The 27,712-nt window shown below is 44.4% G+C and overlaps 1 protein-coding gene and 1 pseudogene across 4 annotated transcripts in view; one reads left to right on the top strand and one right to left on the bottom strand.

The window, feature by feature from the left end:
* The window catches only part of C18H6orf89 (chromosome 18 C6orf89 homolog), a 49,340-nt gene extending 23,300 nt beyond the window's left edge, over positions 1-26,040 (bottom strand). For 3 of the 4 annotated variants that reach the window (XM_049765392.1, XM_049765395.1, XM_049765394.1), the window contains exons 1-3: positions 25,905-26,040; positions 5,194-5,401; positions 3,663-3,876 (exon numbers count right to left, since the gene is read on the bottom strand). In XM_049765392.1, the coding sequence (XP_049621349.1) occupies positions 3,663-3,876; positions 5,194-5,401; positions 25,905-25,906 (424 nt within the window). In that variant the 5' untranslated portion in view covers positions 25,907-26,040. Of the gene's footprint in view, positions 1-3,662; positions 3,877-5,193; positions 5,402-17,176; positions 17,284-25,904 lie in introns of all 4 variants that reach the window. The other variant, XM_049765393.1, reaches the window with a different exon arrangement.
* On the top strand, positions 9,341-9,439 carry LOC125996816 (uncharacterized; annotated as a pseudogene).
* Positions 26,041-27,712: the final 1,672 nt, after the last annotated feature.

The raw sequence follows: 27,712 nt of genomic DNA, 5'->3' as shown, positions 1-27,712 counted from the left end.
CCTGACAAAGCATATGGCCCTCCAAGAGTGATTCCTGAGCACTGTCTGGTGTGACCCAACAACAAAACAAAAACAAAGTCAAAGCCAAAACAAAACAATGATGTCTAAAGAATTATGGTGATACTTCCAATGGTTGGTTATCTGATTTTAAGAGCTAATAACTGAGAATTATCTATTTTTTTTTTGGTTTTTTGGCCACACCCGGCGGTGCTCAGGGGTTACCCCTGGCTGTCTGCTCAGAAATAGCTCCTGGCAGGCATGGGGGACCATATGGGACACTGGGATTCGAACCAATCACCTTTGGTCCTGGATCGGCTGCTTGCAAGGCAAACACCGCTGTGCTATCTCTCCGGGCCCGAATTATCTATTTTATAGTAGTTTATTCTTTGAAATTCTTCATTCCTGTAGACTAGCTTACTTTTTTTCAGCATACTGGGTTAAGAAGTCAATACAGATCTTCTATCTAGTAGTCTTATAAATTTCTTTGCTATATATACACCAACAGCTGAAAAATAAACTACTACACTTCTTTCTGGATTAAAACAAATTATACTGAAAGTTGGAAAGATACAGTGGATAGGGTACTTGCACACAGCTGACCCAGGTTCAATCCCAGCACCATAAAGTTTCCTGAGTCCCACCACGAATGATACCTGAGTGCAGAGCCAGCAGTAAGTCCTAAACATCACCCGGTGTATGTGGGCCAAAACAAAAAAAAAAAAAAACCAAAAAAAATATATAATGAATTCTAAAACTTTCAGTCACAAAAAGTTCTATTAGTATGTGACATTAATTTATAAATTTCCACATATGGGCAAACAAAATAGCATAATTTAAAACAATAAAATCTCACAATAATATTCTTTTTTTTTTTCTTTCCCAAAAAGTGAATTTCAAGTTTTACTAAATGTTACACAATTTTCAAAGGCAAACTCTTTAAATCTTTTGCCTTGCATGCAGCCAATCCGGGAGATACCCAGTTTGATTCCTGGTATCCCATGAGGTCCCCCAGCCTGCCAGGGGTGATTTCTGAGTGCAGAACCAGGCGTGGCCCCTGAGCGACACTGGATATGGTCCAAAAACCGACAGATAGATAGATAGATAGATAGATAGATAGATAGATAGATAGATAGATGATAGATAGATGATAGATAGATAGATAGATAGATAGATAGATAGATAGATAGATAGATATAGTTTTAAAAAAATCATCTGTCAGACCAAGATGCTGCCACTAATGCATAATTACTAAATTTAAATGTTTTGAGAATGCAATTAATTGGAACAAATGTTCACTGAGGCCTATTAAATTAAATGAACCAGAAACTAGAGAAACAAAACAACAGATAAAGCATTTGGCTTGCAAATGGCCAACCAGGTTCAAACCCCAATATCCCGTTTGGTTCCCCTGAGCCTGCATGGAATAATTTCTGAGCATAGAGCTAGGAGTAATCCATGAGCACTGCTGGATGTGGCCTAAAAACAAAACAAAACAAAAACTTAAGTGGTCTATAAGTCAAAAGAGACTAAAATCAAAGAATGGGAAAGATACCTCTACAAACCTTAGTTGCACAGACCACCATCTCTTAGAAGATCCGGTTCAGAATGGCTCAGTGGAAGAATGCTCAAATTGCAGGCAAAGCAATTTGATGAGGGAATACCCTCATCTGCCAAGCAGGATCTTTCTGACTTTGTCAATAGAGGAACCTATGCTGCAACAGTGTATGTAATCTCTAGCACAGCATATCAAGTGTGTGTAAGCACAGCAACTAAAGTGTGCAACCTGAGAAACATCACAACTGAAAATATTGGAGGACCACAACCAACTGTGCAATCTCTAGTCACTGCAACAATAAAAGGGAAAGATAGAAAAATTTTAAAGGTAATAATAAATGCAAGTTGAAATCACATTTTCAGGGGCCGGGAAGGTGGCGCTAGAGTTAAGGTGTCTGCCTTGCAAGCGCTAGCATAGGATGGACCGAGGTTCAATCCCCCAGCATCCCATATGGTCCCTCCAAGCCAGGAGCGATTTCTTTTTTTTTTTTTTTTTTTTTTTTGGGTCACACCCGGCAGTGCTCAGGGGTTACTCCTGGCTCCAGGCTCAGAAATTGCTCCTGGCAGGCACGAGGGACCATATGGGATGCCGGGATTTGAACCGATGACCTTCTGCATGAAAGGCAAACGCCTTACCTCCATGCTATCTCTCCGGCCCCAGGAGCGATTTCTGAGCGCATAGCCAGGAGTAACCCCTGAGCATCAAACGGGTGTGGCCCAAAAACCAAAAAAAAAAAACAAAAAAAATCACATTTTCAGTGAATATATCAATAGCTATTTGGTAAAGTATCTATTACTAAAAGGAACTCAAGGAGAAAAGGGAGTAGAACGAGTTCTTGTATTTTTTTTGTTTGTTTGTTTGCTTGGGTCACAGTCAGCGATACTCAGGGGTTACTCCTGGATCAGCGCTCAGAAATTGCCCCTGGAAGGCTTGGGGGATCATATGGGATGCTGGGAATCAAACCCTGGTCCATCCTGGGTTGGCCGAGTAAGAGGCAAACACCCTACTGATATGCTATCACTCTAGCCCACTCAAGTCCTTCTTTTTTTTTTTTTTTTTTTTTTGGTTTTTGGGCCACACCCGGCAGTGCTCAGGGGTTACTCCTGGCTGTCTGCTCAGAAATAGCTCCTGGCAGGCACGGGGGACCATATGGGACACCGGGATTCGAACCAACCACCTTTGGTCCTGGATCGGCTGCTTGCAAGGCAAACGCCGCTGTGCTATCTCTCCGGGCCCTCAAGTCCTTCTTAAAAAGAAAACCACTCATTCTTCAATATGTGCTTCTTTGAACTTGGCTCCACCCACCAGATGTACTTTTCTGGCTAGCCTTTTTCTCTCCTTTTTTTCCAGGTGTGTGTAGTGCTGAGGATTGAACTCAGGGCTCCACACATGCATGACATGTGCTCTGTTGCTAAATCCTATCCCTAGCTTCTCTACAAATTTGTAATTTCTGAGCCTCAATACCTCTACCTGCAAGACAGTGAGCCTATCCCATAGAGTTTTAGTGAGACCTGTATTAAATGAATCAATATGGTGGACAGGGAGATAGTACAGAGGTTAAATAATGTGCTTGCCTTGCATTCAGCTCACATCAATTCAATCCCTGACACCACATCTCTCCCTTCACCCCAACATAACCAGATACAGCCCTGTAGAACCATGGGCAGCACCACGTGTGGCTCTAGAGTCCCTAGAGCACTGCCAGAATAGCCATGGTTATCCCTAAGACTGCAGGGCAAGAGTACTTCAGGCCCTGCATTGAACCCCGATCTGGTTGGACAAGTAAAGTTTGAAAGAGGACAGCAGTGATAATACAATATTTTTTTTTCCGGTCGGCATGTAGCCAATCTGGGTTTGATCACTGGCATTCCATATGGCTCCCTGAGAACTGTCAGGAGTGACCTCTGAACTTAGAGCCAGGAGTAACTCCTGAGCACTGTCAGGATCCCTGTGGCCTAAAAAACAAACAAAGCTTAAAAGGAACCGTAAACTGTCTAAGCCAGCTTAGGGACACTCCCCCAAAAGGAGACAATATAGGACAAGTGTTAAAGTGTTTCTTACAACAGTCAGGAAAACTATCTTGTAAGTAATAAAAGCAGGATTCTACCTGGAACGGGTCTGTCTTCATCACCTCTATGCAGAGGCACAACCTTATCTCCTGACACATACTTCTTAGTAATGGGTAAGGACACCAGTCGGATGTGATGAATGAGTGAGCGCCAGGTATGAGCTCCAGAAAGCACCGGTTCAGGTGGCAATGGGCTGAAAGGTTGAATCACAAAGTAGGCAGTGAGCAAGATTAATCCCAGGGTTAAGAGGACCTATAAGAAAAGACAGGAAAAGGATTAAGAGTTGTCGTGGCAAACAAAATACTTTAATGCTGAGAAAAAAAGGGGACAAAGAAGACTCGTTTTATTTCCAATGTGCCTTTGAAATCACTTTCAGGGCCTGAGAGATAGCACAAGAATAGGGTGCATGCCTTGCACAGCCAATCTAGGTTCAATTCCTATATGGTTCCCAAAGCCTCACCAGGAGTGATCATTGAGCACAGTCTGAAGTGAACAATGCACACCACTAGATATTCCCTCCCACCTCTCCCAAAAATCACTTTAATAAAAAAGCCATTTACACTTAAAGTATAGGAGCCACTGTGATAGTACATTGGGTAGAAAGCTTGTCCTGCACTTGGCCAGTCCACGTTCATTCCCAAGCACTCCTGAGCACTGCCAGAAGTGAACCTTAAGTGCACAGCCAAGAGTAAGCCCTGAGCAACAATGGAGGGGTTCAAAAAAATAAAAGGCACTTAAAGTATGAAAACTGCAAAGTTCACCAAGCTTCTATCACATAATCAGGGAAAATTCCACCATTAAAAAATATACACTGGGAGGGCTGGAGTGGAGCGATAGCACAGTGGTAAGGCGTATGCTTCGCACATGGCCAACACAGGAGAAATCCTGGTTCCAATCCTGGCACCCTCAGCCTGCCAGGAGTGATTTCTGAGCCCAGAAACAGCAGTAATGCTTGAGTACTGCAGAGTGTGACCCAAAAACAAAACAAAACAAAAGAAAAAAAAGAAAAAATACACACTGGGTCTGGAGTGATAGTATAGAGATAGGGCATTTGCCTTATACATGGCAAACCTGTGTTCAATCCTGGCATCCCATAGTCCCCTGAGCACTACAATAGTGATTCCTGAATAGAGCCAGGGGTAAGCCTTAAGCACTGCCAAGAGTGGGTCGAATGCCAAATAAATAAAATGAAAAACACACACAAGGGCCAGAGCAATAGTACAAAAGGTAGAGCATTTGTCTGCACAGTGCCACCCTGGTTTGATCCTTGGCATACAATATGGACCCCTGAGTCTGCCAGGAGTGATTCCTAAGTGCAGAGCTAGGAGTAAACCCTGAGCACACTGGGTGTGGGCTAAAAAAAAAATCAACAAAAATACACACAAATACACAAATACATCTTTTGTAGAGGACATTTATTAAAACATTCAAATTTCCGAGTAACCTGGTTACTCAGAAGTGCAAGGATTAATTTATTCACAGCAAACTCAAGGTTCAGTTAATAGTAATATTTGGGAAAATGCTATTGTTTGTGCTCTGAACTATGCCTGAGTCAGAACATACTTTTACCTTATACACAGCTATAAGGAGAGGAAACCGTGGTGGACCTCTCTGAGGTTCATTCTTTTCCAGCAGCTGTCTGATAAATTTTTCAATTGCCTTTTCTGACATGCCACACTGATGACCTGTTTGTCTCACTAAATCAACAGTCTCTGAAAGTTTGTCATAAATGCTGAGTTCATTGGCAGCAAGATCCATGTCTTCCAATATAAAATCCCTGAAGGAGAGAAAGTAAATATAAAGACAGTTTATTTAAAATATCTCCTCAGGGCCTGGGCAGTGGTGCAAGTGATAAAGCATCCGCCTTGGGCCCAGAGAGATAGCACAGCTGCGTTTGCCTCGCAAGCAGCCGATCCAGAACCAAAGGTGGTTGGTTCGAATCCCGGTGTCCCATAAGGTCCCCCGTGCCTGCCAGGAGCTATTTCTGAGCAGACAGCCAGGAGTAACCCCTAAGCACCGCCGGGTGTGGCCCAAAAACAAAACAAAACAAAAAAAGAAGTGGAGTATATGGGAGCCAGAGTACAGCAGGTAGGGCATTTGCCTGTCACACTGTCAACCCAGGGTCCTCCTAGCACCCTGAGATCTCGAGGAGTGATCTCTAAAGTACAAAACCAAGGAGTAAGCCCTGAACACCATCAGTTGTGTCCCTAAAACCCAAAATAATATTAAAAAATTTTTAAGAAGCAGAATACAGAAAATTTATTTACCAATAATTTCTTTCTATTTACAACATACAGGAAGACACTCATTACTGAAGGTAAAATTTACCATGAGAAACATGCTGTGGGTTTCAGTAGGTTTCAAAAACATGGCACAGGAGTGTTTTATATCTTTTTCAGGTTGCAGGTCTCATGCTTTTCCATAAACACAATTTCAGACAATAAAGGTCATTCAAAGATAATGCAGCAAGCAAGAGACTTGCCTTACATAGGGCTCACCTAGTTTCAATCCCTGATAAACAATAAGGTCCCCAAGCCCTGCCAAGAGTGTATCTCTAAGCAGAGCCAGGAGTCATCTCTCAGCACCAATGGATGTGGCCCCAAACCAACCCACCAAACAAGTATACATTATGGACATTCTATTTGTCTTTCATAGATAGAAACTACTTAAAATTAAAAAAATCATTAAAAATTTTAATTTGTGTCCCCATGATTAAAATTGGATCGCTCCAGTATCCAGAGGAAAATAAAGGCAAAACAAACGTGGCCAAATAGCATTCTCTGAAATCATCCTTTAAAAAAAAAAAAAAAGCTTGCATGGCTGGGAATGTAGTTCAGCAAGCAGTACAGCGCCTGTCTGTGTATACCCTGGGTTTAATCTTAGCACTGCAAACAAACAGAAGTCTTTCTTTATGGAACAAATTCTGCTCCCTCCCATTTAATAGGAAGAAAAGTAGTCCGTCAGATGTATGCTCTTTCCACCAGATCTACTTACTTAACATACTTCAGCCTCAAAGTGTTTCCTACTTGAAAATTACTCATGGAAATTTTAGCTCAATAAGGAGATGCTGCCACCTGGAGAGCAGAGGACAATAGCCCACAGAAAAGGAAGTCCAGCACCCAATCCTCTCCAGAACACTTCCCGAGGACTCCATTGATGAGGTCCTCTTTACAACTCTTTGCCTTGGGGCCGGGCGGTGGCGCTGGAGGTAAGGTGCCTGCCTTGCCTGCCCTAGCCTAGGACGGACCGCGGTTCGATCCCCCGGTGTCCCATATGGTCCCCCAAGAAGCCAGGAGCAACTTCTGAGCGCATAGCCAGGAGTAACCCCTGAGCGTCACAGGGTGTGGCCCAAAAAACAAAAAAAAAAAAAACAACTCTTTGCCTTTTAGTTTACTAATTCTTTTTGTTTGTTTGTTTGGGTTTTGACCCACAGCTAGTGGTGCTCAGAGTTGACTCCTGGCTCTGAGCCTAGGGATCATTCCTGGTAGAACTGCTGTGTGCAAGCATTATTTTTACCTCTGTGCTATCTCTGGCCAATAGTTTACTAATTCCTTTTTTTTTTTTTTTTGGTTTTCGGGCCACACCGGTGATGCTCAGGGGTTACTATGTGCTCAGAAATCGCTCCTGGCTTGGGGGATCAGATAGGATGCCGGGGTATCGAACTACGGTCCGTCCTAGGTCAGTGCGTGCAAGGCAAATGCCCTACCACTTGTGCCACAGCTCTGGCCCCTAGTTTACTAATTCTTTTCCCATATTGCACATTTGGGTTAAATGAGGAGAATTTTTTGTTTTATTTTTCCCCCCAAATCTGGGTAGTTTTTAATAAATACATATACCAGAACCTCATCCCAGGTCAATTACATCAGAATCAGATTTCTTTTTTTGGAGGGGGGATAGGGCCACCTCCAGCGGTGCTCAGGGGTTACTCCTGGCTCTACGCACAGAAATCGCCCTGGCAGGCATGGGGGATCATATGGGACGCTGGGATTTGAAACAACCACCTTAGGTCCCGGATCTGCTCCTTGCAAGGCAAACGCCGCTATGCTACCTCTCGGGCCCCCAGAATCAGATTTCTAAAGGTGGATTATCAGGTTGAAATGTAGACTTCCAGGAATTTGAGAAGGAAGAAAGAAGCTTAACAAACTAGTCAGGAAATATCCCTTCCCCAAATTCTCTGCTCTTGCTTAGTTGTGTTTGTTTTTGGGCCACCCCCCAATGGTGCTCAGGAAATCTCACTCCTGGCTCAGCACCCAAGAAATCACTCCTGTGATACTCAGAGAACCACATGGGATGCTGAGGATTGAACCTGGTTGGCTTCGTGCAAGGCAAATTCCCTACTCACTGTATATCTCTCTGGCCCAGTTATTTTTTTTAATTCAAATAATAAAATTCCATTTTAATATTCAGATTAAAGTATAAACTATGAAAAAATGTATATTTTCAACAAATGATTATGGAACAACAGGATATTCATATGCAAGAGAATGAAATTGAACCCTCCTGTATACCATAAAAAATTATTAACTTGGGCCCAAAGAGATAGCACAGCGGTGTTTGCCTTGCAAGCAACCGATTCAGGACCAAAGGTGGTTGGTTCAAATCCCGGTGTCCCACATGGTCCCCCATGCCTGCCAGGAGCTATTTCTGAGCAGACAGCCAGGAGTAACCCCTGAGCACCGCTGGGTGAGGCCCAAAAACCAAAAAAAAAAAAATTAACTTGGGCCAGTGCGATAGCTTTGCAAGCAGCCAACCCGAGTTTGATCCCTGGCATTTTTTTTTTTTTTTTGGTTTTTGGGCCACACCCAGCGGTGCTCAGGGGTTACTCCTGGCTGTCTACTCAGAAATAGCTCCTGGCAGGCACAGGGGACCATATGGAACACCAGGATTCGAACCAACCACCTTTGGTCCTGGATCGGCTGCTTGCAAGGCAAACGCCGCTGTGCTATCTCTCTGGGCCCGATCCCTGGCATTTCTTACGGTCCCCCGAGGATCCCACTAAGATTGACTTCAGAGTGAAGAGCCAGAAGTAACTGCCAAGCACTACTGAGTGTGGTCCAAAATTTAATAAAAATGATTAACTCAGGGGCCGGAGAGATAGCATGGAGTTGGGGCATTTGCCTTGCATGCAGAAGGACGGTGGTTCAGATCCTGGCATCCCATATGGTCCCCTGAGCCTGCCAGGGGTGATTTCTGAGCATAGAGCCAGGAGTGACTGCCAGGTGTGACCCAAAAACCAAAAAAAAAAAAAAAAATTTTAACTCAGGGGCTGGAGCGGTGGCGCAAGTGGTAAGGTAAGGCGTAAGGCTTGCCAGTGCTAGCCTAGGAAGGACCGCAGTTCGATCCCCGGAATCCCATATGGTCCCCCCAAGCCAGAAGCGATTTCTGAGCGCATAGCCAGGAGTAACCCCTGAGTGTCACCAGATGTGATCCCCAATGTGATCCCAAACAAACAAAAAAAAAAGATGAACTCAGACAGGGAATGTAGTAGCTCAACGATAGCATAATAGCAGGACCAAATTGAACTAAACTAAATTTAAGAGCTAAAACCAGGGCCAGAAAGATTATTCAAAGGGCTGGAGGACATGCTTTGCATACTTGAGTGCCAGGTTGGCTCCCCTCGAGTACCATAATGCACCAGAAGTGCCTGTGAGCACTGCCAGGTATGGTTCCCAAACACAAAAACCACTGAGTCAAAATCATAAAAGTTATTAAGACAGTGTTTGCTTCGACAGCACATATCTAAAACGGAACAGAGAAGATTAGTATGGCCTCTGTGCAAGGATGGCATGCAAATCGTGAAGCGTTCCATACTTAAAGAAAAAAGATTATTAAGACAGCACAGAGAAAATTTTCATGACATTATGTACTGCTTCTTAGATAAGATACAAAAAGCATGAAGAGCAAGGAAAAATTAGAACATAAAAATTCCCAATTTTTGAGGCTGGAGCGGTGGCACAGGGGTAGGGCATTTGTCTTGCGTGCTCTAACCTAGGAGGGACTGCAGTTTGATCCCCCAGCATCCCATATGGTCCTCCAAGCCAGGAGTGATTTCTGAGCATCACCAGGTGTGACCCAAAATAAAAAAAAATCACAATTTTGGGGGGCTAAAGCCATAGCACAGCGTTAAGGCATTTGCCTTGCATGCAGCCAACACAGGACGAACTCTGGTTTGATTCCCAGCGTCCCAAATGGTCCCCCCCCCCCCACCTGCCAGGGGTGATTTCTGAGCGCAGAGCCAGGTGTAACCCCACATGCTGACCAGCAAAAATACCCTACCCATTGTATTATCTATGACTCCTGTCCGCTTTCAAATTTTATTTGTCCAACCAGGTCAAGGTTCAATGCAGGGCCTAAAGATAGAGTACTCTGGGCCCGGAGAGATAGCACAGCGGCATTTGCCTTGCAAGCAGCCGATCCAGGACCAAAGGTGGTTGGTTCGAATCCCCGTGTCCCTTATGGTCCCCCATGCCTGCCAGGAGATATTTCTGAGCAGACAGCCAGGAGTAACCCCTGATCATCGTCGGGTGTAGCCAACAACCAAAAAAAAAAAAAAAAAAAAAAGAGTACTCTGGCCCTCACCAGAGTACTCACCAAGGCTATTCTGGCAGTGCTCTAGGGACTCTAGAGCCACACTTGGTGCTGCCTGGTTCTACAGGGCTGCACCTGGTTATTCTGGGGTGAAGGGAGAGATGTGGCGTCAGGGACTAAACTGACGTGAGCTGAATGCAAGGCAAGCACATTATATTAACTTCTGTACTATCTCTCTGTCCGCCATATTGACTCATTTAATAAAGCTCTCACTAAAACTCTATGGGATGGGCTCACTGGCTTGCAGGTAGAGGTATTGAGGCTCAGACATTACAAACTTGTAGAAAAAGGTGGGTATAAGACTTAGCAACAGAGCACATGCCTTGCAGTGTGGAGCTCTAAGTTCAATTCTCAGCACTATACGTACCAGGAAAAAGAGAGAAAGAAAGGCTAGCCAGAGAAGCACATCTGGTGGGTGAAGCCAAATTCAAAGAAGCACACATATTGAAGGATGAGTGGTTTTGTTTTTTTTTTTTCCCAGTGCTCAGGGGTACTCCTGGCTCCACGCTCAGAAATCGCTTCTGGCAGCTTGGGGGACCATATGAAATGCTGGGAATCGAACCACCAACCACCATCCTTCTGTATGTAAGGCAAATGCCCTACTTCCATACTATCTCTCCGGACCCTTGTTTATTGTTTTTGTTTTGTTTTTAAAGAAGGATTTGAGTGGGCTGGAGTAGGGCATTTGCCTTGCACTCAGCCAACCCAGGGCAGACCACAGTTCGATTCCTGGCATCCCATCTAGTTTCCTGAGCCTGCCAGGGGTGATTTCTGAGCACAGAGCCAGGAGTAACCCTTGAGTGCCATCGGGTGACCCAAAAACAAACACAATTTTTTTTTATAATTTCTTTTTTTTTTTTTTTTTTGGTTTTTGGGCCACACCCTGTGACGCTCAGGGGTTACTCCTGGCTATGCGCTCAGAAGTTGCTCCTGGCTTCTTGGGGGACCATATGGGACGCTGGGGGATCGAACCTCGGTCTGTCCTAGGCTAGCGCAGGGAAGGCAGGCACCTTACCTCCAGCGCCACCGCCCGGCCCCTTTTTATAATTTCTTACCTGTAACAGTGTTATCAGGGAAGTACAACAACCCACAGAAGGGGAGAAAATATTGAATCATGACAGAGCCTGGATATTCAAAAAAAAAAAAATCCTTACAACTAATCTTTAAACATCAGGAAGATGCAAATCAAAACAAAGAAATATCAGTTCACACCAAAGACTGTCACATACATAAAAAGGAACATGGGGCCGAAGTGATAGCGCAGCGGAGCGATAGCGCAGCGGAGCGATAGCGCAGCGGAGCGATAGCGTAGCGGTAAGGCATTTGCCTTGCACGCGGCTGACTCAGGAAGGACCTTGGGTTTGATTCCTGGTGTCTCATATGGTCCCTAGAGCTAGCCAGGAATAACCACTGAGTATCACCGGGTATGGCCCAAAAACCAAAAAAATAAACAAATAAATAAAAAGGAACAACCAGTGCTGGTGCAGATGTGGGGAGAAAGGGACTCACATTCATTACTGGTGGAAATGTGGACTGATCTGAACTTTTTGGAAAGCAATATGGACATTACAAAAAAAACCTAGAAATTGAGCTTCCATATCACCTAGCAATACTGCTTCTAGGAGTATACCTTAGGGCAGTGGTCCTCAAACTATGGCCCGTGGGCCACATATTGTATTTGTATCTGTTTTGTTTCTTCATTGCAAAATAAGATATATGCAGTGTGCATAAGAATTCGTTCATAAGTTTTGTTTTTACTATAGTCAGACCCTCCAATGGTCTGAGGGACAGTGAACTGGCCCCCTGTTTAAAAAGTTTGAGGACGCCTGCTAGGGGCTCAAAAGCACAATGCAGAAAAGCCCTCTGCACTCTTATGTTCACTGCAGCATAATATTCACAATAGCCAGAATCTGGAAACAACCCAAGTGTCCAAGAAAAGATGACTGGATAAAGAAATAATGATATACCAACACAGTGAAATACTATGCAGCTATTAGTAAAAATAAAATCACAAAGACTGCTTATACACAAAGTTTGTAGAGAGTATAATGCTGGGCAAAATGAGTCAGAGGGAGAGGGATATAGAATGATCATACTCATTTTTTTGGTTTTGTTTTGATTGGGTTGGTTTTTGGGGCCACAGCCGGCAGTGCTCAGGGGTTACTCCTGTCTCCATGCTCAGAAATCGCTCCTGGAAGGCTTGGGGGACCATATGGGATGCTGCAGATCAAACCCAGATCTGTCCTGGGTGGCTGTGTGCAAGGCAAATGCCCTACTGCTGTGCTGTTACTCTGTCCCATGTTCATACTCATTTGGGGGATATTAAAAGATAAAATAGTATAGAAATAATTCCCAAAGAGACAAGGGCCAGGAGAACCAATATATGGTAGGAAGCTTGCCACAAATAGTAGGGAAATGCAGTGAGGGCCATGAAGGGACTACTATGATATGGAAATGATCACTCTGGACAAGAACTTGTTGCTGAAACGAGGTAAAATGATATGCATGATATTCTTTCAATAACAATATTGCAAACCACAGTATCTAAAAGGAAAAAAGGGAGGGGGAAAGAAGAAGAAAGGACAGGAAAGTGAGGAGAAAGAGAAGTAGAGAGAAGAGGAGGAGGAGATGGAGAAGGAGGGGGAATAGGAGGAGGAAGAAGAGGAAGAGGAGGAAGGGGAAGAGGTAAAGGAGAAGGACAAGGAGGATGAGGAGAAGGTGGTCTGTCATAGAAGCAGGCGGGGGGAGGGCATGAGGGAACAGGGACATTGGTGACTGGTGTCAGGAAATGTGTACTGATGAAGGGATGGGCGTTGAACATTGCATAACTGAAATTCAATCATGAGCAACTTTGTAACTGTGTATCTCACAGTGATTCAATTAAATAATTTTATAAAAATATTCTTATATTGGTGCCGGAGAGTAGCGTGGAGGTAGGGCATTTGCCTTGCATGCAGAAGGATGGTGGTGCGAATCCCGGCGATTTCTGAGTGTAGAGCCAGGAGTAACCCCTGAGCGCTGCTGGGTGTGACCCAAAAACCAATATATAAATATATTCTTTTTTTTTCTTTTTGAGAGAACAAGAGGGTAGGTGGGTGGGGAGAAGGGAGAGAGGGAGAAAGATGCAGAGAGAGAGAGAGAGAGAGAGAGTATATATATTTTCTTATAACTCAATGATGAAAGAAGTCTAATAATGAAAAAAAGTCCTCCCGCAAAACTAGGCAAAGTATTTACATTTCTTTAGAAATATATAGATGGACAATGAACTCTTTAAATGATATGCTATGTCATTAGTCATCTGAGAAATGCCAATCAAAATTATGAGGGGCCAGAGAGTAAGGCAGGTGGTGTGCTTGCCTTATATGTGACGACTCAGGTTCAATTTCTTATATCCCTTATGGTCCCCCAAGTCCATCAGGAATAATTCCTCAGTACAGAACCAGGAATAATCTGAGTACTGTCAAGTATGGCCCCAAACCTTCTCCCCACAATAAACCAGAGACATCATATTTACTGCAATGTTATAATAATGAAGTCAGATAATAACAAATATTGACAGGATGCTATACGAATGTAATGCTCGTACAATGCTGGTTGGAATGCAAAATGAGGTAACAGGTTTGGGAAACTATTTGAAGCATCCTGAAAAATTTAGAGTGAGCTGGAGCTTTAGTCCAGTAAGGCACTTGCCTTAAAAAAACCCAGGTTCGATCAAGCTCAGCAGGAGTGATCCTTGAGTGCAGAGCTGGGGTTCATGCCCTAAGCACAGCTAGGTGTGTCCCAAAAACCAAAAACAAACAAAAAAATTAACATAAGATTTGTGATGGACAGTAGCACAGCTGTAGGATGTTTGCCTTGCAAGCAGCCGATTCAGGACTGGCAGTTGTTAGAATCCTGGCATCCGGGGCCGGCGAGGTGGCGCTAGAGGTAAGGTGTCTGCCTAGCAAGCGCTAGCCAAGGATCAGGACCGCGGTTTGATCCCCCGGCATTCCATATGGTCCCCCCAAGCCAGGCGCAATTTCTGAGCACTTAGCCAGGAGTAACCTCTGAGCATCAAACGGGTGTGGCTGAAAAACCAAAAAAAAAAAAAAAAAAAGAATCCTGGCATCCATATGGTCCTCTGAGACTGCAAAGGGCAATTTCTGAGGACAAAACCAGAAGTAGGGGCCGGGCGGTGGCGCTAAAGGTAAGGTGCGCCTGCCTTGCCTGCGGTAGCCTTGGACGGACCGCGGTTCGATCCCCCGGTGTCCCATATGGTCCCCCAAGCCAGGAGCAACTTCTGAGCGCATAGCCAGGAGTAACCCTGAGCGTTACCAGGTGTGGCCCGAAAACCAAAAAAAAAAAAAAAAAAAAAAAAACCAGAAGTAACTGCTGAACACCACCAGGTGTGAACCAACCCCTCCCCCCCAAAAAAAAGAAAACCTTAAATGAAAACTTTTTGTTTGTTTGTTTTGGGTCAGTGCTCAAGAGTTAATCCTTGCTCTGCACTCAGAAATCGCTCCTGGCAGGCTCGGGGGGACCATATGAGATGCTGGGATTCGAAACGCCATTCGGCTGCATGCAAGGCAAACGCCCTACCGCTGTGCTATCTCTCCAGCCCCAAATAAAAACTTTTATATGAACATCAAATCAGCATTATTCAAAACAGCCCTCAAGGGAAGTAGCCCATATGCTCATAAACTGCTCAATGGAAAGTGGAAATGGTCTGAAGGGTAAGGCCCTGTCTTGTCTGTGGTGGACCCAAACAGACCGCGGTTTGAATCCCAACGTCCCCGATGGTCCCCCCGACCCCCAGCCTGCCAGGAGCCACTTCTGAGTACAGAACCAGGAGAAACCCCTGAGCATAGCCCGGTGGGTCCCCTAAACAAACAAATGAACAAAAGACACACACATACACACACACACACATACACACACACACCCGGTGGGTCCCCTAAACAAACAAACGAACAAAAGACACACACACACACACACACACACACACACACACACACACACACACAACACTCTCCCTTTGGAGCCGGAGAGATTGCATGGAGGTAAGGGGTTTGCCTCGCATGCAGAAGGTTGGTGGTTCGAATCCTGGCGTCCCATATGGTCCCCTGAACCTGCCAGGAGCGATTTCTGAGCACAGATCAAAGAGTAACTAACCCCTGAGCGCTTCCGGTGTGACCCAAAAACCAAAAAAATAAATAAATAAATAAATAAATAAAAATTGGTAAACAAAATGAGGTATGACCACACAAGAGAAAATTACTGAATAAAAAGATACAAAATATTGATGCAAGGTACATCAATAAATGAGCAACAAAAAATAAATGTGTAATAGAAGGCTATACTTACATGAAAATTTAAGAAATGACAAATATATAGAGAGGAAACAAGTTAGTTGCCAAGGAGAGGGAGCAAGAAAGAATGGAATGTGGTCGCTAACAGGTATGAGACAGCCTTCACCTGTTTTCAGAGGAGCAAAATTTTCTAAGTGGTGGTGACATAGTACATTGGGTAGGATGTTTGCCTTGCACACGCCCAACTTGTATTCAATTCCTGGACCCCATATGATTCCCCCAAGCACTACCAGGAGTAATTCCTGAGTTCAGAACCAGGAGTGACCCTGAGCATTGCTGAATGTGACTTTCCCTAAAAAAAGTTCTAAATTTAATTTGTGGGGATAGTTTCACAAATTAACATTTTAAGTGGGTAAATTATTTTTGTTTGAGGGCCACACCTCTGTGTTCAGTTTACTCCTGGCTTTGTGCAAAGGCATTATTCCTGGGAGGATAAGGAGGACCATATGCAGTATCAAGAACCAAACCTGGGTTAGCAGTGTACAAGGAAAGTATCTTACTAAGTAGGTGCCCTTAGTGGCATTAAAATTATTTCTTCAGGGCCCGGAGAGATAGCACAGCGGTGTTTGCCTTGCAAGCAGCCGATCCAGGGACCTAAGGTGGTTGGTTCGAATCCCGGTGTCCCATATGGTCCCCCGTGCCTGCCTGCCAGGAGCTATTTCTGAGCAGACAATCAGGAGTAACCCCTGAGCACCACTGGGTATGGCCCAAAAACCAAAAACAAAATTATTTCTCCAGTTCAGAGCAATAGTACAGCAGGTAGGGTGCTGATTTGCATGCAATCAACTAGTGATCTGAGATCTCAGAGCCAGAAGTAAACTTTGAGTAATGCAGAGTGTGGACCAAAAACAACAACAACAACAAATTTCTCAATAAAGGTGCTTTTCAAATGTACATTCTGAATGCCTTGCATGCAGAATGGTGGTTCAAACCCCAGCATCCCATATGGTCCCCCAAGCCTGCCAGGAGTGATTTCTGAGCGTAGAGCCAGGAGTAACCCCTGAGCGCTGCTGGGTGTGACCCCCCCCCCAATAAGATGATTGAAATAGAAAATTTCAAACAAAGAAAAAGAAAGAAATAGAAAATTTTGAAGTCTTGGATCAAAGATGTGGCTCAATTGTAGAACACCTGTCTTGCATGTGTGCAGTCCAAGTGGCATCAAGAGTCCACCCTAGTTCAAAATGGTAGGTATATGAACATTTCAGGAAGTAGAAAAATTTAAGTTCATTAGAAACTAAAGATATGTCCAGCCTGTATGATAAGTTCTTTGAAACAACTGTCTTAATTCACCACACAGATTCAGTATGACAGACACCTGAAATTAAAGATCAGAAAGATCTCATAACTTGCAAGGAGGTAAATGCAAGTGTGTGCCTGACTCAGATTTCATCATTATTTTACTTTATTATTTCGTTTTGGGGCCACAACCAGCAATGCTATGGGACTGTTCTGGTACACTCTTTGGGTACTGCTTTGAGTGTTTGGGAGACCATGTGGTTTGAGGAAGTGAACCCAAGCCGCCCACATGCAAAGCATGTTCTCCAGTCCTTTGAGCCATCTCCCTTCCCTGGTAGGGTGGCTGGGACATGCTGCTTCATGCACGCTGCCTCCCTTACCAAATATTTTCCTATTCTGAGGTGGTAGTTCCAAAATCACAATACCAAATTCCTTGATTATCACAACCGAGTGGTGAGAACTGGGAAGTGATCAACTACAATGATTCCTGGAAAAATAATAAAGCAATAACATATTGCAATATTTAATGCATCATTGTTTGTAACTCCAGAGAGAATTTGTCCTACTTAAATTAACAAAAGTAGGGGCCGGAGAGATAGCATGGAGGTAAGGCGTTTGCCTTTCATGCAGGAGGTCATCAGTTCGAATCCCGGCGCCCCATATGGTCCTCTGTGCCTGCCAGGAGCAATTTCTGAGCGTGTAGCCAGAAATAACCCCTGAGCACTGCCAGATGTGACCCAAAAACCACAAAAAAAAAAAAAAAAAAAAAAAAAAAAAAAAAATTAACAAAAGTAAAAATTGAAAACACTAAAGAACCCAACAATATCCAGTCAGAATTCATTAAAATCTAATAGAGGGGGGCCGGGTAGGTGGCGCTGGAGGTAAGGTGTCTGCCTTGCAAGCGCTAGCCAAGGAAGGACCGCAGTTCGATCCCCCGGCGTCCCATATGGTCCACCCAAGCCAGGGGCGATTTCTGAGCACATAGCCAGGAGTAACCCCTGAGCGTCAAACGGGTGTGGCCCAAAAACCAAAAAAAAAAAAAAAAAAAAAAAAAAAAAATCTAATAGAGGACCAGAACAAGGAACAGTGGAAATTCCAGGGAAAAAAATTCCAGGAAAAAATTTTAGAGATTTGACACAAATGCAGGCATCTCTCAGAAAAGAGAATGTTATACTGATGTGCCTTAGAACTCTGAAAAGGACAGAAGTGTAGGGAAGTTAAAAGGACCAACTATCACAACTTTGATGACTGTTTCATATTCTTTGTAAACATCTATTAATGTATATAAAAATCTCACTCAAGGGGCTGGAGCAGTAGCACAGTGGTAGGGCGTTTGCCTCGCATGCGGCTGACCCAGGACGGACACAGATTCAAACCCAGGCATCCCATATGTACCCCCAAGCCCAGGAGCGATTTCTAAGTGCAGAGCCAGGAGTAACTCCTGAGCACCACCAGGTGTGGCCCCAAAACAAAAACAAACAAAATCTCACTGAATGCTGTTTGTGTTGCAAAAAAACAGGTTTTGTTTTATTAATCCAAGTATATAATTTGATGCCACTGACTATATCTTTGTAAGTTAAACATCTTTCTTTCCTGATATTCTGAAACATCACTACTAGTAGATAGTAGATGGGTTTCTTCACAGTAAACCCTCCCCATTGCCTTTGGTTAATCAGTGGATCTCTATGGGGGTCAATTTTGCTGCCACCCCAAAGGACATCTGCAAAGTCTGGAGACTTCTTGATTGTCCTATTTCAAATGTCTTTAGTAGTCACACAACAACAATAAAAATCTCGTTCCCTCCCCCACTTCCCTTTGTCGCTGTTGTGCAATGAGAGGAGTTGCACATAGCCGGAGGCCCAATTCATTTACTTGAGGTGCTGGAATATATTCTGGTTTTAGGGTTCACCCAGGGCTACACTCCTGCCCACAATATTGTAACATTTTTAGCTGCAATGCACACACAAGCATGCTCTATGGCACTGGTGTTTTCATGAACTAGAATCACAGGTGTGATAGCATTTGCCTTGCACGTGGCTGACCCAGGTCAACCACCAGCACTGTATACAGTTTCCAAGCCCACCAGGAATGATTCCTAAGCACAAAGACAGAGATGTGCATCCCCCCTCCCCACATAAAAAAGGATAAAAAAGCAGAACAGAAACATGTAGGAAGCAGTAGGGATAGAACTCAAGGGCTCAAGCTTCCACTGATCGTTGCCTTACCCAATATCTTGATACTTAATTAAAATTAAAAAAATAGTACAAAGTCATGACTAAGTATCAAGTGTGAGAAGATAGAGGGACAGCTGAGATTTAATGACAATCCCTTTACCTCTAGAAGAGGATCAACATGCAACAACAATAAAAACAGCCAAAGGAAGACATGAGGAATAAATTTAAACTTAAATTAGGCTTCAACTGAGACCGAGAGATAGAATAGTGGCTCCTCTCCAATCTGGGTTCAATTCCCGGCATCCCATAAGGTCTTCTGAGCCTGCCAGGAGTAATTCCTGTTTGGGTGTGGCCCAAAACCAAACAACAAAACAAAAACATTCTGGCTTATTTTTAAAACAGAACAAAAAATAATAAAAGGTAGACTGTACATTCTATATCATGCAACTACAAAATATTTTGATGCTCCAAATTTTAAGAGGACTGAGGTCCACAAATTTGTACTCAAAGGCCAGGGAGAGGTAAGTCAGGGGGCTGTTTATACTGAGGGTACTTCAGGAAGAAGCACCTGACAGTTCTAATGGGACATTCTGGGTCTCAGTCTAAGGAAAAACAACAGAGGAATAGTTGGTAAAAGGACACTGACAGAACTCAAATCTAAGCTTTGGCCTGTTTAAATAGATTTAATTCCCCTACTGATACAAATAAATCCTAAGCATTCATGTAACACTAAGCCTGGAGCTTCTTTTTTTCCAAACTAAACATTTCTGCCAGCTTGGTAACTTTCAAGAGCAATCCTCTGAGTCAAAACACAAAAGAAGCTTACTGTTCTGAAAGTTTCAAATTACATCTAAGTACATCCCAATCTTTAATAATGAGAGCAATTTTTCCTCTACTAGATTTTGTGTGTATTATGCTAGGTAGGTAATATGAAAATCCTCTGTTCAGTATATGTCTATACAAGCATATAATCCATCGTATATTACTAAATATTCTACTGAAAGGAAAAAATATTCCTTAGACTATTAGAAAAATCATTAAGAAAAAAAATCAGCTTAGTTCAAGGAAAGATAACTAAAAAAATTAAAATGACATGACTTAAAAGGGTAGTAATTTGAAATCCTAAACCTTAAAATTTGCAAAGAAGGGGCTGGAGAGATAGCATGGAGGTAAGGCGTTTGCCTTTCCTGCAGGTCATCGGTTCGAATCCCGGCGCCCCATATGGTCCCCTGTGTCTGCCAGGAGCAATTTCTGAGCCTGGAGCCAGGAATAACCCCTGAGCACTGCCGGGTATGACCCAAAAACCACAAAAAATAAATAAATAAATAAATTGCAAAGAAAGGGCTGGAAAGATAGCATGGAGGCAGGGCGTTTGCCTTGCATGCAGAAGAACAGTGGTTCGAATCCTGGCATTCCATATGGTTCCCCGAGCCTGCCAGAAGTGATTTCTGAGTGTAGAGCAAGGAGTAGCCCCTGAGCGCTGCCGGGTGTTACCCCCACAAAAAATAAAAAAATTTGCAAAGAAATTCTACTTCCTTGCACTTTTATCATTACTTGAATCTGAGGTTCCTCTTTGTGGACAACTCTACCCAGTGACATTTGCAGCCTGGGACTTTTTTTTACTCTCTATAAAAATGCTCTTTCCAATGTCCTCTCAAATCTTTATTTCAAAAAATGCGAAGCCTGGGGCTGGAGCAATAGCACAGCAAGTAGGGTGTTTGTCTTGCACTTGGCCAATCTCGGAACAACCCAGGTTTGATCCCTAGCATCCCATATGGTCCCCCACCTGCCAGGAGCTGTGAGAAGTAATCCCTGAGTGTCGCCAAGTATAACTCAAAAACCAAAAAAAAAAAAAAAAAAAAAAAAGGCAGGGGCCAGAGAGGTGGCACAGAGTTAGGGCGTTTGCCTTGCACACAGCTGACCTAGGATGGACCGAGGTTCGATCCCCCAGCGCCCCATATGGTCCCCCAAGTCAGGCATAGCCAGGAGTAACCCCTGAGTATCACTGAGTGTGACCAAAAAAAAAATAAGAAAAACAAAAGGCAAAGCCTCCAAAAAACCTGAAAAGTACTGACATCAGCACATTTGTGCTTCATCTCTCAGTCCCTTCTATCTTTCTGTTTTTAAACAAAATGTTTTGAAATTTTGTTGTGACATACCATAAAATCACTTTTAAATGTTTCAGTATATATTTCCTAAGTATAAGGATGTTTTTTGGTTTATTTTTTTTTGCTTTTTGTACCACACCCACTCCCCGCTCTGTGCTCAGAAATTACTCCTGTAAGTACTCAGGGGACCCCATAGGATGCCAGAATCAAATCCAGGTCAGCCATATTTTTTGTTTTTTTTGTTTTGTTTTCTTTTTTTTGGGGGGGCCACACCTGTTTGATGCTCAGGGGTTACTCCTGGCTATGCACTCAGAAATCGCCCCTGGCTTGGGGGAACCATATGGGACACCGGGAGATCGAACCGCCATCCGTCCTACGCTAGCGCTTGCAAGGCAGACACCTTACCTCTAGCGCCACCTTCCCGGCCCCATGGGTCAGTCATATTTAAGGCAAGTGCTCTATCCACTTTATTCTCTTAGCCCAAAGGCATTATTCTTGTAGGTAGAAGTAATTTCTCAATGTTATTTTGATATTCAGTCCAAATTTCAGTCAATGATCACACATCATAGTTAGCTGTCAAATATCTTTGGTCTAGTTAATTCAGGTTTGTTTTGGGGCAGGAGCAAAAGCACAGCAATAATGCATTTGCCTTGCATGCAGCTGACCCGGAATGGACCTGGGTTCAATCCCCAGCATCCCATATGGTCCCCTGAGCCTGCCAGGAGCTATTTTTGAGTTCAGAGTTAGGAGAAACCCTGAGCGCTGCCAGGTGTGGGTCAAAAAACAAAAACAAAAAAAGTTTTATAAAAAGTTTTATTTTTGTGGGGCTGCAGAGATAGCATGGAAGTAAGGCATTTGCCTTGCATGCAGAAGGATGGTGGTTCGAATCCCGGCATCCCATATGATCCCCCGAGCCTGCCAGGAGTGATTTTTGAGCCTAGAGCCAGGAGGAATCTCTGAACACTGCGGGGGGGGGGGGGGGCGGTATTTTTGTTTGTATTTATTTTGTTTGCTTTTCGGCCACACTCAGTGATGCTCAGGGGTTACTCCTAACTCTGTGCTTAGAAATCGCTCCTGACTTGGGGGACCATATGGGATGCCGGGGGTTCGAACTGAAGTCCACTAGGCTAGTGTGCACAAGACAGACACCTTACAGCTTGCACCACCTCTCTGGCCCCCTTTTGTTTGTATTTTTATTTGGGAGGTCTTTTATGACAGTGTCATCTTTGACGGAGTCCCCATATTTAAAATTTTTATTTCTACCAGCTCCCATACTCACCTTTTTTACAGCTCACATATTTTTTTAATTTGTGCTCATAAATAATGCTCATATTCCCCTCCATTCAGAACCAAACTTCATTTTAAAAAATCATCACATAACCTTAAGATTTCTCAAATCTCCATTTAGTTACTGATCTATTGAAATATTTCTGCCCATTTCATACCACTAACACTGTTCTCAATAAGATCACCAAAAGCTTCCTAACTGCAAGTCCAAAGTACTTTTTTGGGTGACCTAACCCAACCTCTCTGCAACAGCTACTGTTGCAACCTACTATCACCCTCAAGTGCACTCAAATCTTGGCATAATTCTCTTGCTTTCCTATGTCCTGGGATGCTGTAATTTGTCATGGCTGTCCTTGACAATCACTCCCTCCACAGCTTTAATCAGCAGTTATTAGTGATTCCCAACTCTCTGCTCCAGTAGGAAACTCTCTCCAAAGCTCAAGATCCATTCGTCCAATCAACATAAACCTCGACCCAATTCCCTACTGTCCCCTATATGTAATGTTATGATTATTTTCCTCTAGTAGCCCACTTCTACCACATACCTTTTGTTGATTATCTAAACACTACTCTCCTTCCTTACCTGTCAATGAATCTTCCACTAAACGTTCATTTCTCCCTCTGGTACTTTCTCTTCAGTTCTATATTCATGTCTGTACAGGTCTCTTGAACACACCATTACACAAAATTAAACTCTAGATTTGGGGCCAGAGTGGTGGCGCAAGGGGTAAAAAGCGTCTGCCTTGCCCACGCTAGCCTAGGATGGACCTCGGTTTGATCCCCCCGGCATCCCATATGGTCACCCAAGCCAGAGGCGATTTCTGAGCACATAGCCAGGAGTAACCCCTGATCATCACTAGGTGTGCCCCCCCCCCCAAAAAAAAGAACATAGGTACACACAGAACATAGGCACACACACACAAATGAACATAGGCACAGGGCCTGGAGTGATAGTACAGTGGGTAGGGTGCTTGCCTTACACATGGCCAACCGGGTTCAATTCCCTTAGTCTGCCAGAAATAGTCCCTGAGAGCACAGCCAGAAGTAAGCATTTAGTACCACCGGGTGTGGCCTCAAAACAAAAAAACACAGGAATAACTAGAAACAACTGGATCAGGGGTCTGGAGGATAGTACAGCGGGTAGGGCATTTGCTTTGCATGTAGCTGACCCAGGACCAACCCAGGTTCAATCCCTGGGCATCTCATATAGTCCCCCAAACCTGCTAGGAGCAATTTCTGAGTGCAGAGCCAGGAGTATCCCGAGTGCTTCTGGCTGCTGAGTGTGGCCCCACCCAACCCAAAAAGAAAAAAAGCTGAATGCAAAAATTGTATTCTTTATCTACTATTTGACCTTGAGATACTATGTAACTTCAAAATTTTGGTTCATAAAATGTAGATAATTCTAGGCATTCTCCTTGATTACATTTTCTTTCTTTCTTTTTTTTTTTTTTTTTGTTTTTGGGTCACACCCGGCTGTGCTCAGGGGTTACTCCTGGCTGTCTGCTCAGAAATAGCTTTGGGCCCGGAGAGATAGCATAGCGGCGTTTGCCTTGCAAGCAGCCGATCCAGGACCAAAGGTGGTTGGTTCGAATCCCCCCCCCCCTCCTCCGTGCCTGCCAGGAGCTATTTCTGAGCAGAGAGCCAGGAGTGACCCCTGAGCACCACCGGGTGTGACCCAAAAAAACTAAAAAAAAAAAAAAAAAAAGAAATAGCTCCTGGCAGGCACAGAGGACCATATGGGACACCGGGATTCGAACCAACCACCTTTGATCCTGGATTGGCTGCTTGCAAGGCTATCTCTCTGGGCCCTGATTACATTTTCTAACCCAATTATTTCATATACCACAGATAAGTGAGCTCAACCTATGTTTTCTTTTGGCTTACATCCCTCAACATAAAACTCTACATTTAATAACTTTGTAAACCATGGTTCTTTCTTATAAATGGATATAATTGTCTTTCCAAAAATACTATGGAATAAGACAATGCATGTGAAACAATTGTCCCAATACCAAAACAAGGACAATTCATCATCTTAATAATTGTTACAAGATGAAATACAAATGACTTAGCCTGGTCATCAATTTTATTTTGGGGACACACTGAAATGCTCACGGCAGGGCTTGGGAGGCCATGTGATACCTACCCTGGATGTAACATGTGCAAGGCAAGTGCTAACTTACCCCCAACAGGCCTTGTAGCCCTGTCACTAGTATTGGTTCAATTTCACTTCCTATTTCTTCCTCACACCCTTCCTTGATGGGTTGCAGTCAAAATTACCTCTGCCAAAAATAATTCCGGGTTCCTCTGGTCAATCCCTGCTTTGAGAGACTCCAACCTTGATCTCTGCCATTTAACCTTGAAACACAATTCTACAACTAAACTTACATCTAGCTCACTCTACACAAGTTGTTCTTTTAAAGCAGAGAGTCATGGTGAACAAAGATACCTCCAGGAACTAAGGACAGGCCTGGCAAGTCCTCCATGAATCCTGGACCTCTACCATTGGCTACGGGAAGCACCTCAAGCCCTATTCCACCACCCACCAAACTGAATGTAAGGAGTGATTTCCTTGGGGTTTTGGTGGGGGGGGGGGGGGGGTCTTCTTAGTGTTCCCTATCAGGGTAGTGAGGGGGCAGGAGAGCAGGGTAGAAATCTCACACCGATTCATTCTCGGTGGTGCTGTAGAAGTTTGGGAGGTACAGGAGGTACTGGGCCCTGAAAGTTGTCTGGGAAGGAAGGGCTGCAAAGCTGAGCTATGGGAACCTTTCGGCAACAGCTATGGGAACCTTTCGGCAACGGAGAACTGAGATCGAGGCATGTTGATCTGCAGCCGAAGGCTGGAGTGAACCTGGGAACCAAAGCTGCAAATGTTGTATGGGAGAGATGCCCGTGGCAGGTTCCACGATAGGAACTTCCAAAGCAACAGCGAGAAAAAGAGCACGAGAACCTGGGGGGTGAACCCATGACAAGGGTGACTAAACTGCGGGTCTCTGTGGTGGTGGGGGGCCTTAGGCGAGAAAAGGCCTGCAGATACCTGGAAACAAAAAGTTGGGCATGCCCCTAAACTAACAGGCGATCACAAACAGCTCCTTTATTCGTGTCCACACACCCAAGTGAGATTCCTCTCCGAAATTCGAGATGCCGTGTTCGCACTGCACACTTAAGAAAAAGAAAATCCTACGACCAAGAATTAGAAAAAGTAATTTTGGCGAGAATCAACTTTCTTAAGAAAGAGCCATGCCCAAGGGCATGCACCCTGGCCCTAAAACAGCTGTCCTGGACGCGCGGGGTCGCCTGCGAAGCCAAAGCCGAGCAAGTCAAGCTGGGCCGCCGGCTCTGCTCTCGGGGACAGACGCCTGAGGCCGCGCGGGCAGCTGCCAGGATGCGCGTCTGTCGACTCTGCAAACTCGAAGAAGCGAGCAGCCGCGGGGCAGGCGAGGAAGGCGCTGCGAGGGCGAGGACGTGCCGGCGGGCGCGGCGACGAAGCTGTCACGGAGCGGCCTCCCCCCTCCCGGCCTCGGGCCCCAGACACTCACATGCGGGGCCCGCGCCCCCTCGGGCTCCTCCCGCCTCGGGGACAGCAGCCGCCGGGCGAGGAGAAGCCGACCACTTCCTGCTTCCGGTCGCACGACCCGGAAGCAGTTTCCGCTCCGTAACGAAGGACGCGCGCTGCCGCCGGCTCTGGGTTCGCGCCCTTCGCTTCCGCCAAAAACCAAACGCGACGTGGGCGGAGCGCGCGGCGGAAGTTGTCGCGAGATCTGCGGCGCTTGGACTCTTGCGCCCCCTGGCGTCTGCTCCTTTTCCCCTTAATTCCGAGGCTTGTTTTGGCTTGTGTTTGGGCTGGAGGGGAGCAAACCGGCGGCGCTCATGGTGATTGACTCCAGGCTCTGCGCCCAGCCCAGGAATCACTCCTGGTGGGCTCGAGGGGCCATAAGGGATGCCGGAGATCGAACCCTCTACGCCATGGTGACGTGCAGGCTCGGATTAACGTAAATTCGGTTGCTGAACGGGTTGAATCAACGTTTATTGAGTCCCCTATCCCGTGCTCAGCAGCGTCTACGTAAATGGTTGAACAAATCCTGCCCACTCCAAGGGAGACCCTGGAGAAACAATTGATCACAATATCAATCACAAAAATTTTCCTGAATAGAAAAAAAAAAATTGGAGAAACACCAACAAATCAGCCACTGTACTTACTCTTCCCGACATTTCTCAGCATTATACGTCATGAAACTGCCACAACCACTGACACAAACACGACTCGCTAAAATTTATCCTCATATCAACGAATGAAGATTTATGGAAAAGTGAACTGCTTTGATTCAAAGTGCCAAGATCTCCCCCTTTATGCTTAAATTCTTCCTTGCTTTCTACTACAGATCTGAACATTATTCATGCTGCTTGGTGCAGACACAAAAAGCTATAGCTGTGAAGGTGATGTGCTTTATAGCAGAATATTTAAAAAAAAAAAGGGGGGGGGTCAGGTCATGAAGCTTACCACGCAGTGGTCTTCAAACTATGGCCCACGGGCCACATATTGTATTTGTATCTGTTTTGTTTCTTCATTGCAAAATAAGATATATGCAGTGTGCATAAGAATTCGTTCATAAGTTTTGTTTTTACTATAGTCAGACCCTCTAATGGTCTGAGGGACAGTGAACTGGCCCCCTGTTTAAAAAGTTTGAGGACCCCTGATAGAGTGATGCGTGCATTTAGAGAAATAACTACACTGAGAAATATCCTAACAAGTGAAAGAATGAGGAAAATAGAAAGCCTGTCTGGAGTACAGGTGTGGGTGGGGCGGGGAGGGGGGAGATCTGGGACTTTGGTGGTGGGAATCTTGCACTGGTGAAGGGGGGTGTTCTTTACATGACTGTAAACATACAACTACAATCATATTTTTAATCACGGTGTTTAAATAAAGATAATTTAACAATAAAAAAAGGGTCAGGCTTTGGAGGGTCAGAGAGAGAGTTTATCTTACATGTGACCAACTCTGGTTTGATTCCTGGCCCCCATCTTGTCCCCTGTGCCTCCCCAATAGTAATCTCTGAAAACAAAGCCAGAAGTAAGCTCTTGAGAATGGTCGTATGGCTCAAGAACAAACAAAAAAAGACCATGCTCTGGAAAACAGCTGTTTATCCATAAAGAAAGAAATGAATTCATACTTATATATATATATATATATCATTACACTACGCACTAAAATTTATTGAATATGCATGGCAGAATTATACAAGAAAAAAGATAGAGAAATCTGCCCAATGTTGAGCACTTGAAATGTGACTACTCAGTTTGGATCACACCCGGCAGGCAGCTCTCAGGGGGTTCCTCCTGGCTCTGC

The sequence above is a fragment of the Suncus etruscus genome, chromosome 18 (assembly GCF_024139225.1).
Source record: "Suncus etruscus isolate mSunEtr1 chromosome 18, mSunEtr1.pri.cur, whole genome shotgun sequence".
NCBI lineage: Eukaryota > Metazoa > Chordata > Mammalia > Eulipotyphla > Soricidae > Suncus > Suncus etruscus.
The sequence above is the reverse complement of the archived record's forward strand: the minus strand, read 5'-3'. Positions and strand labels throughout refer to the sequence as shown.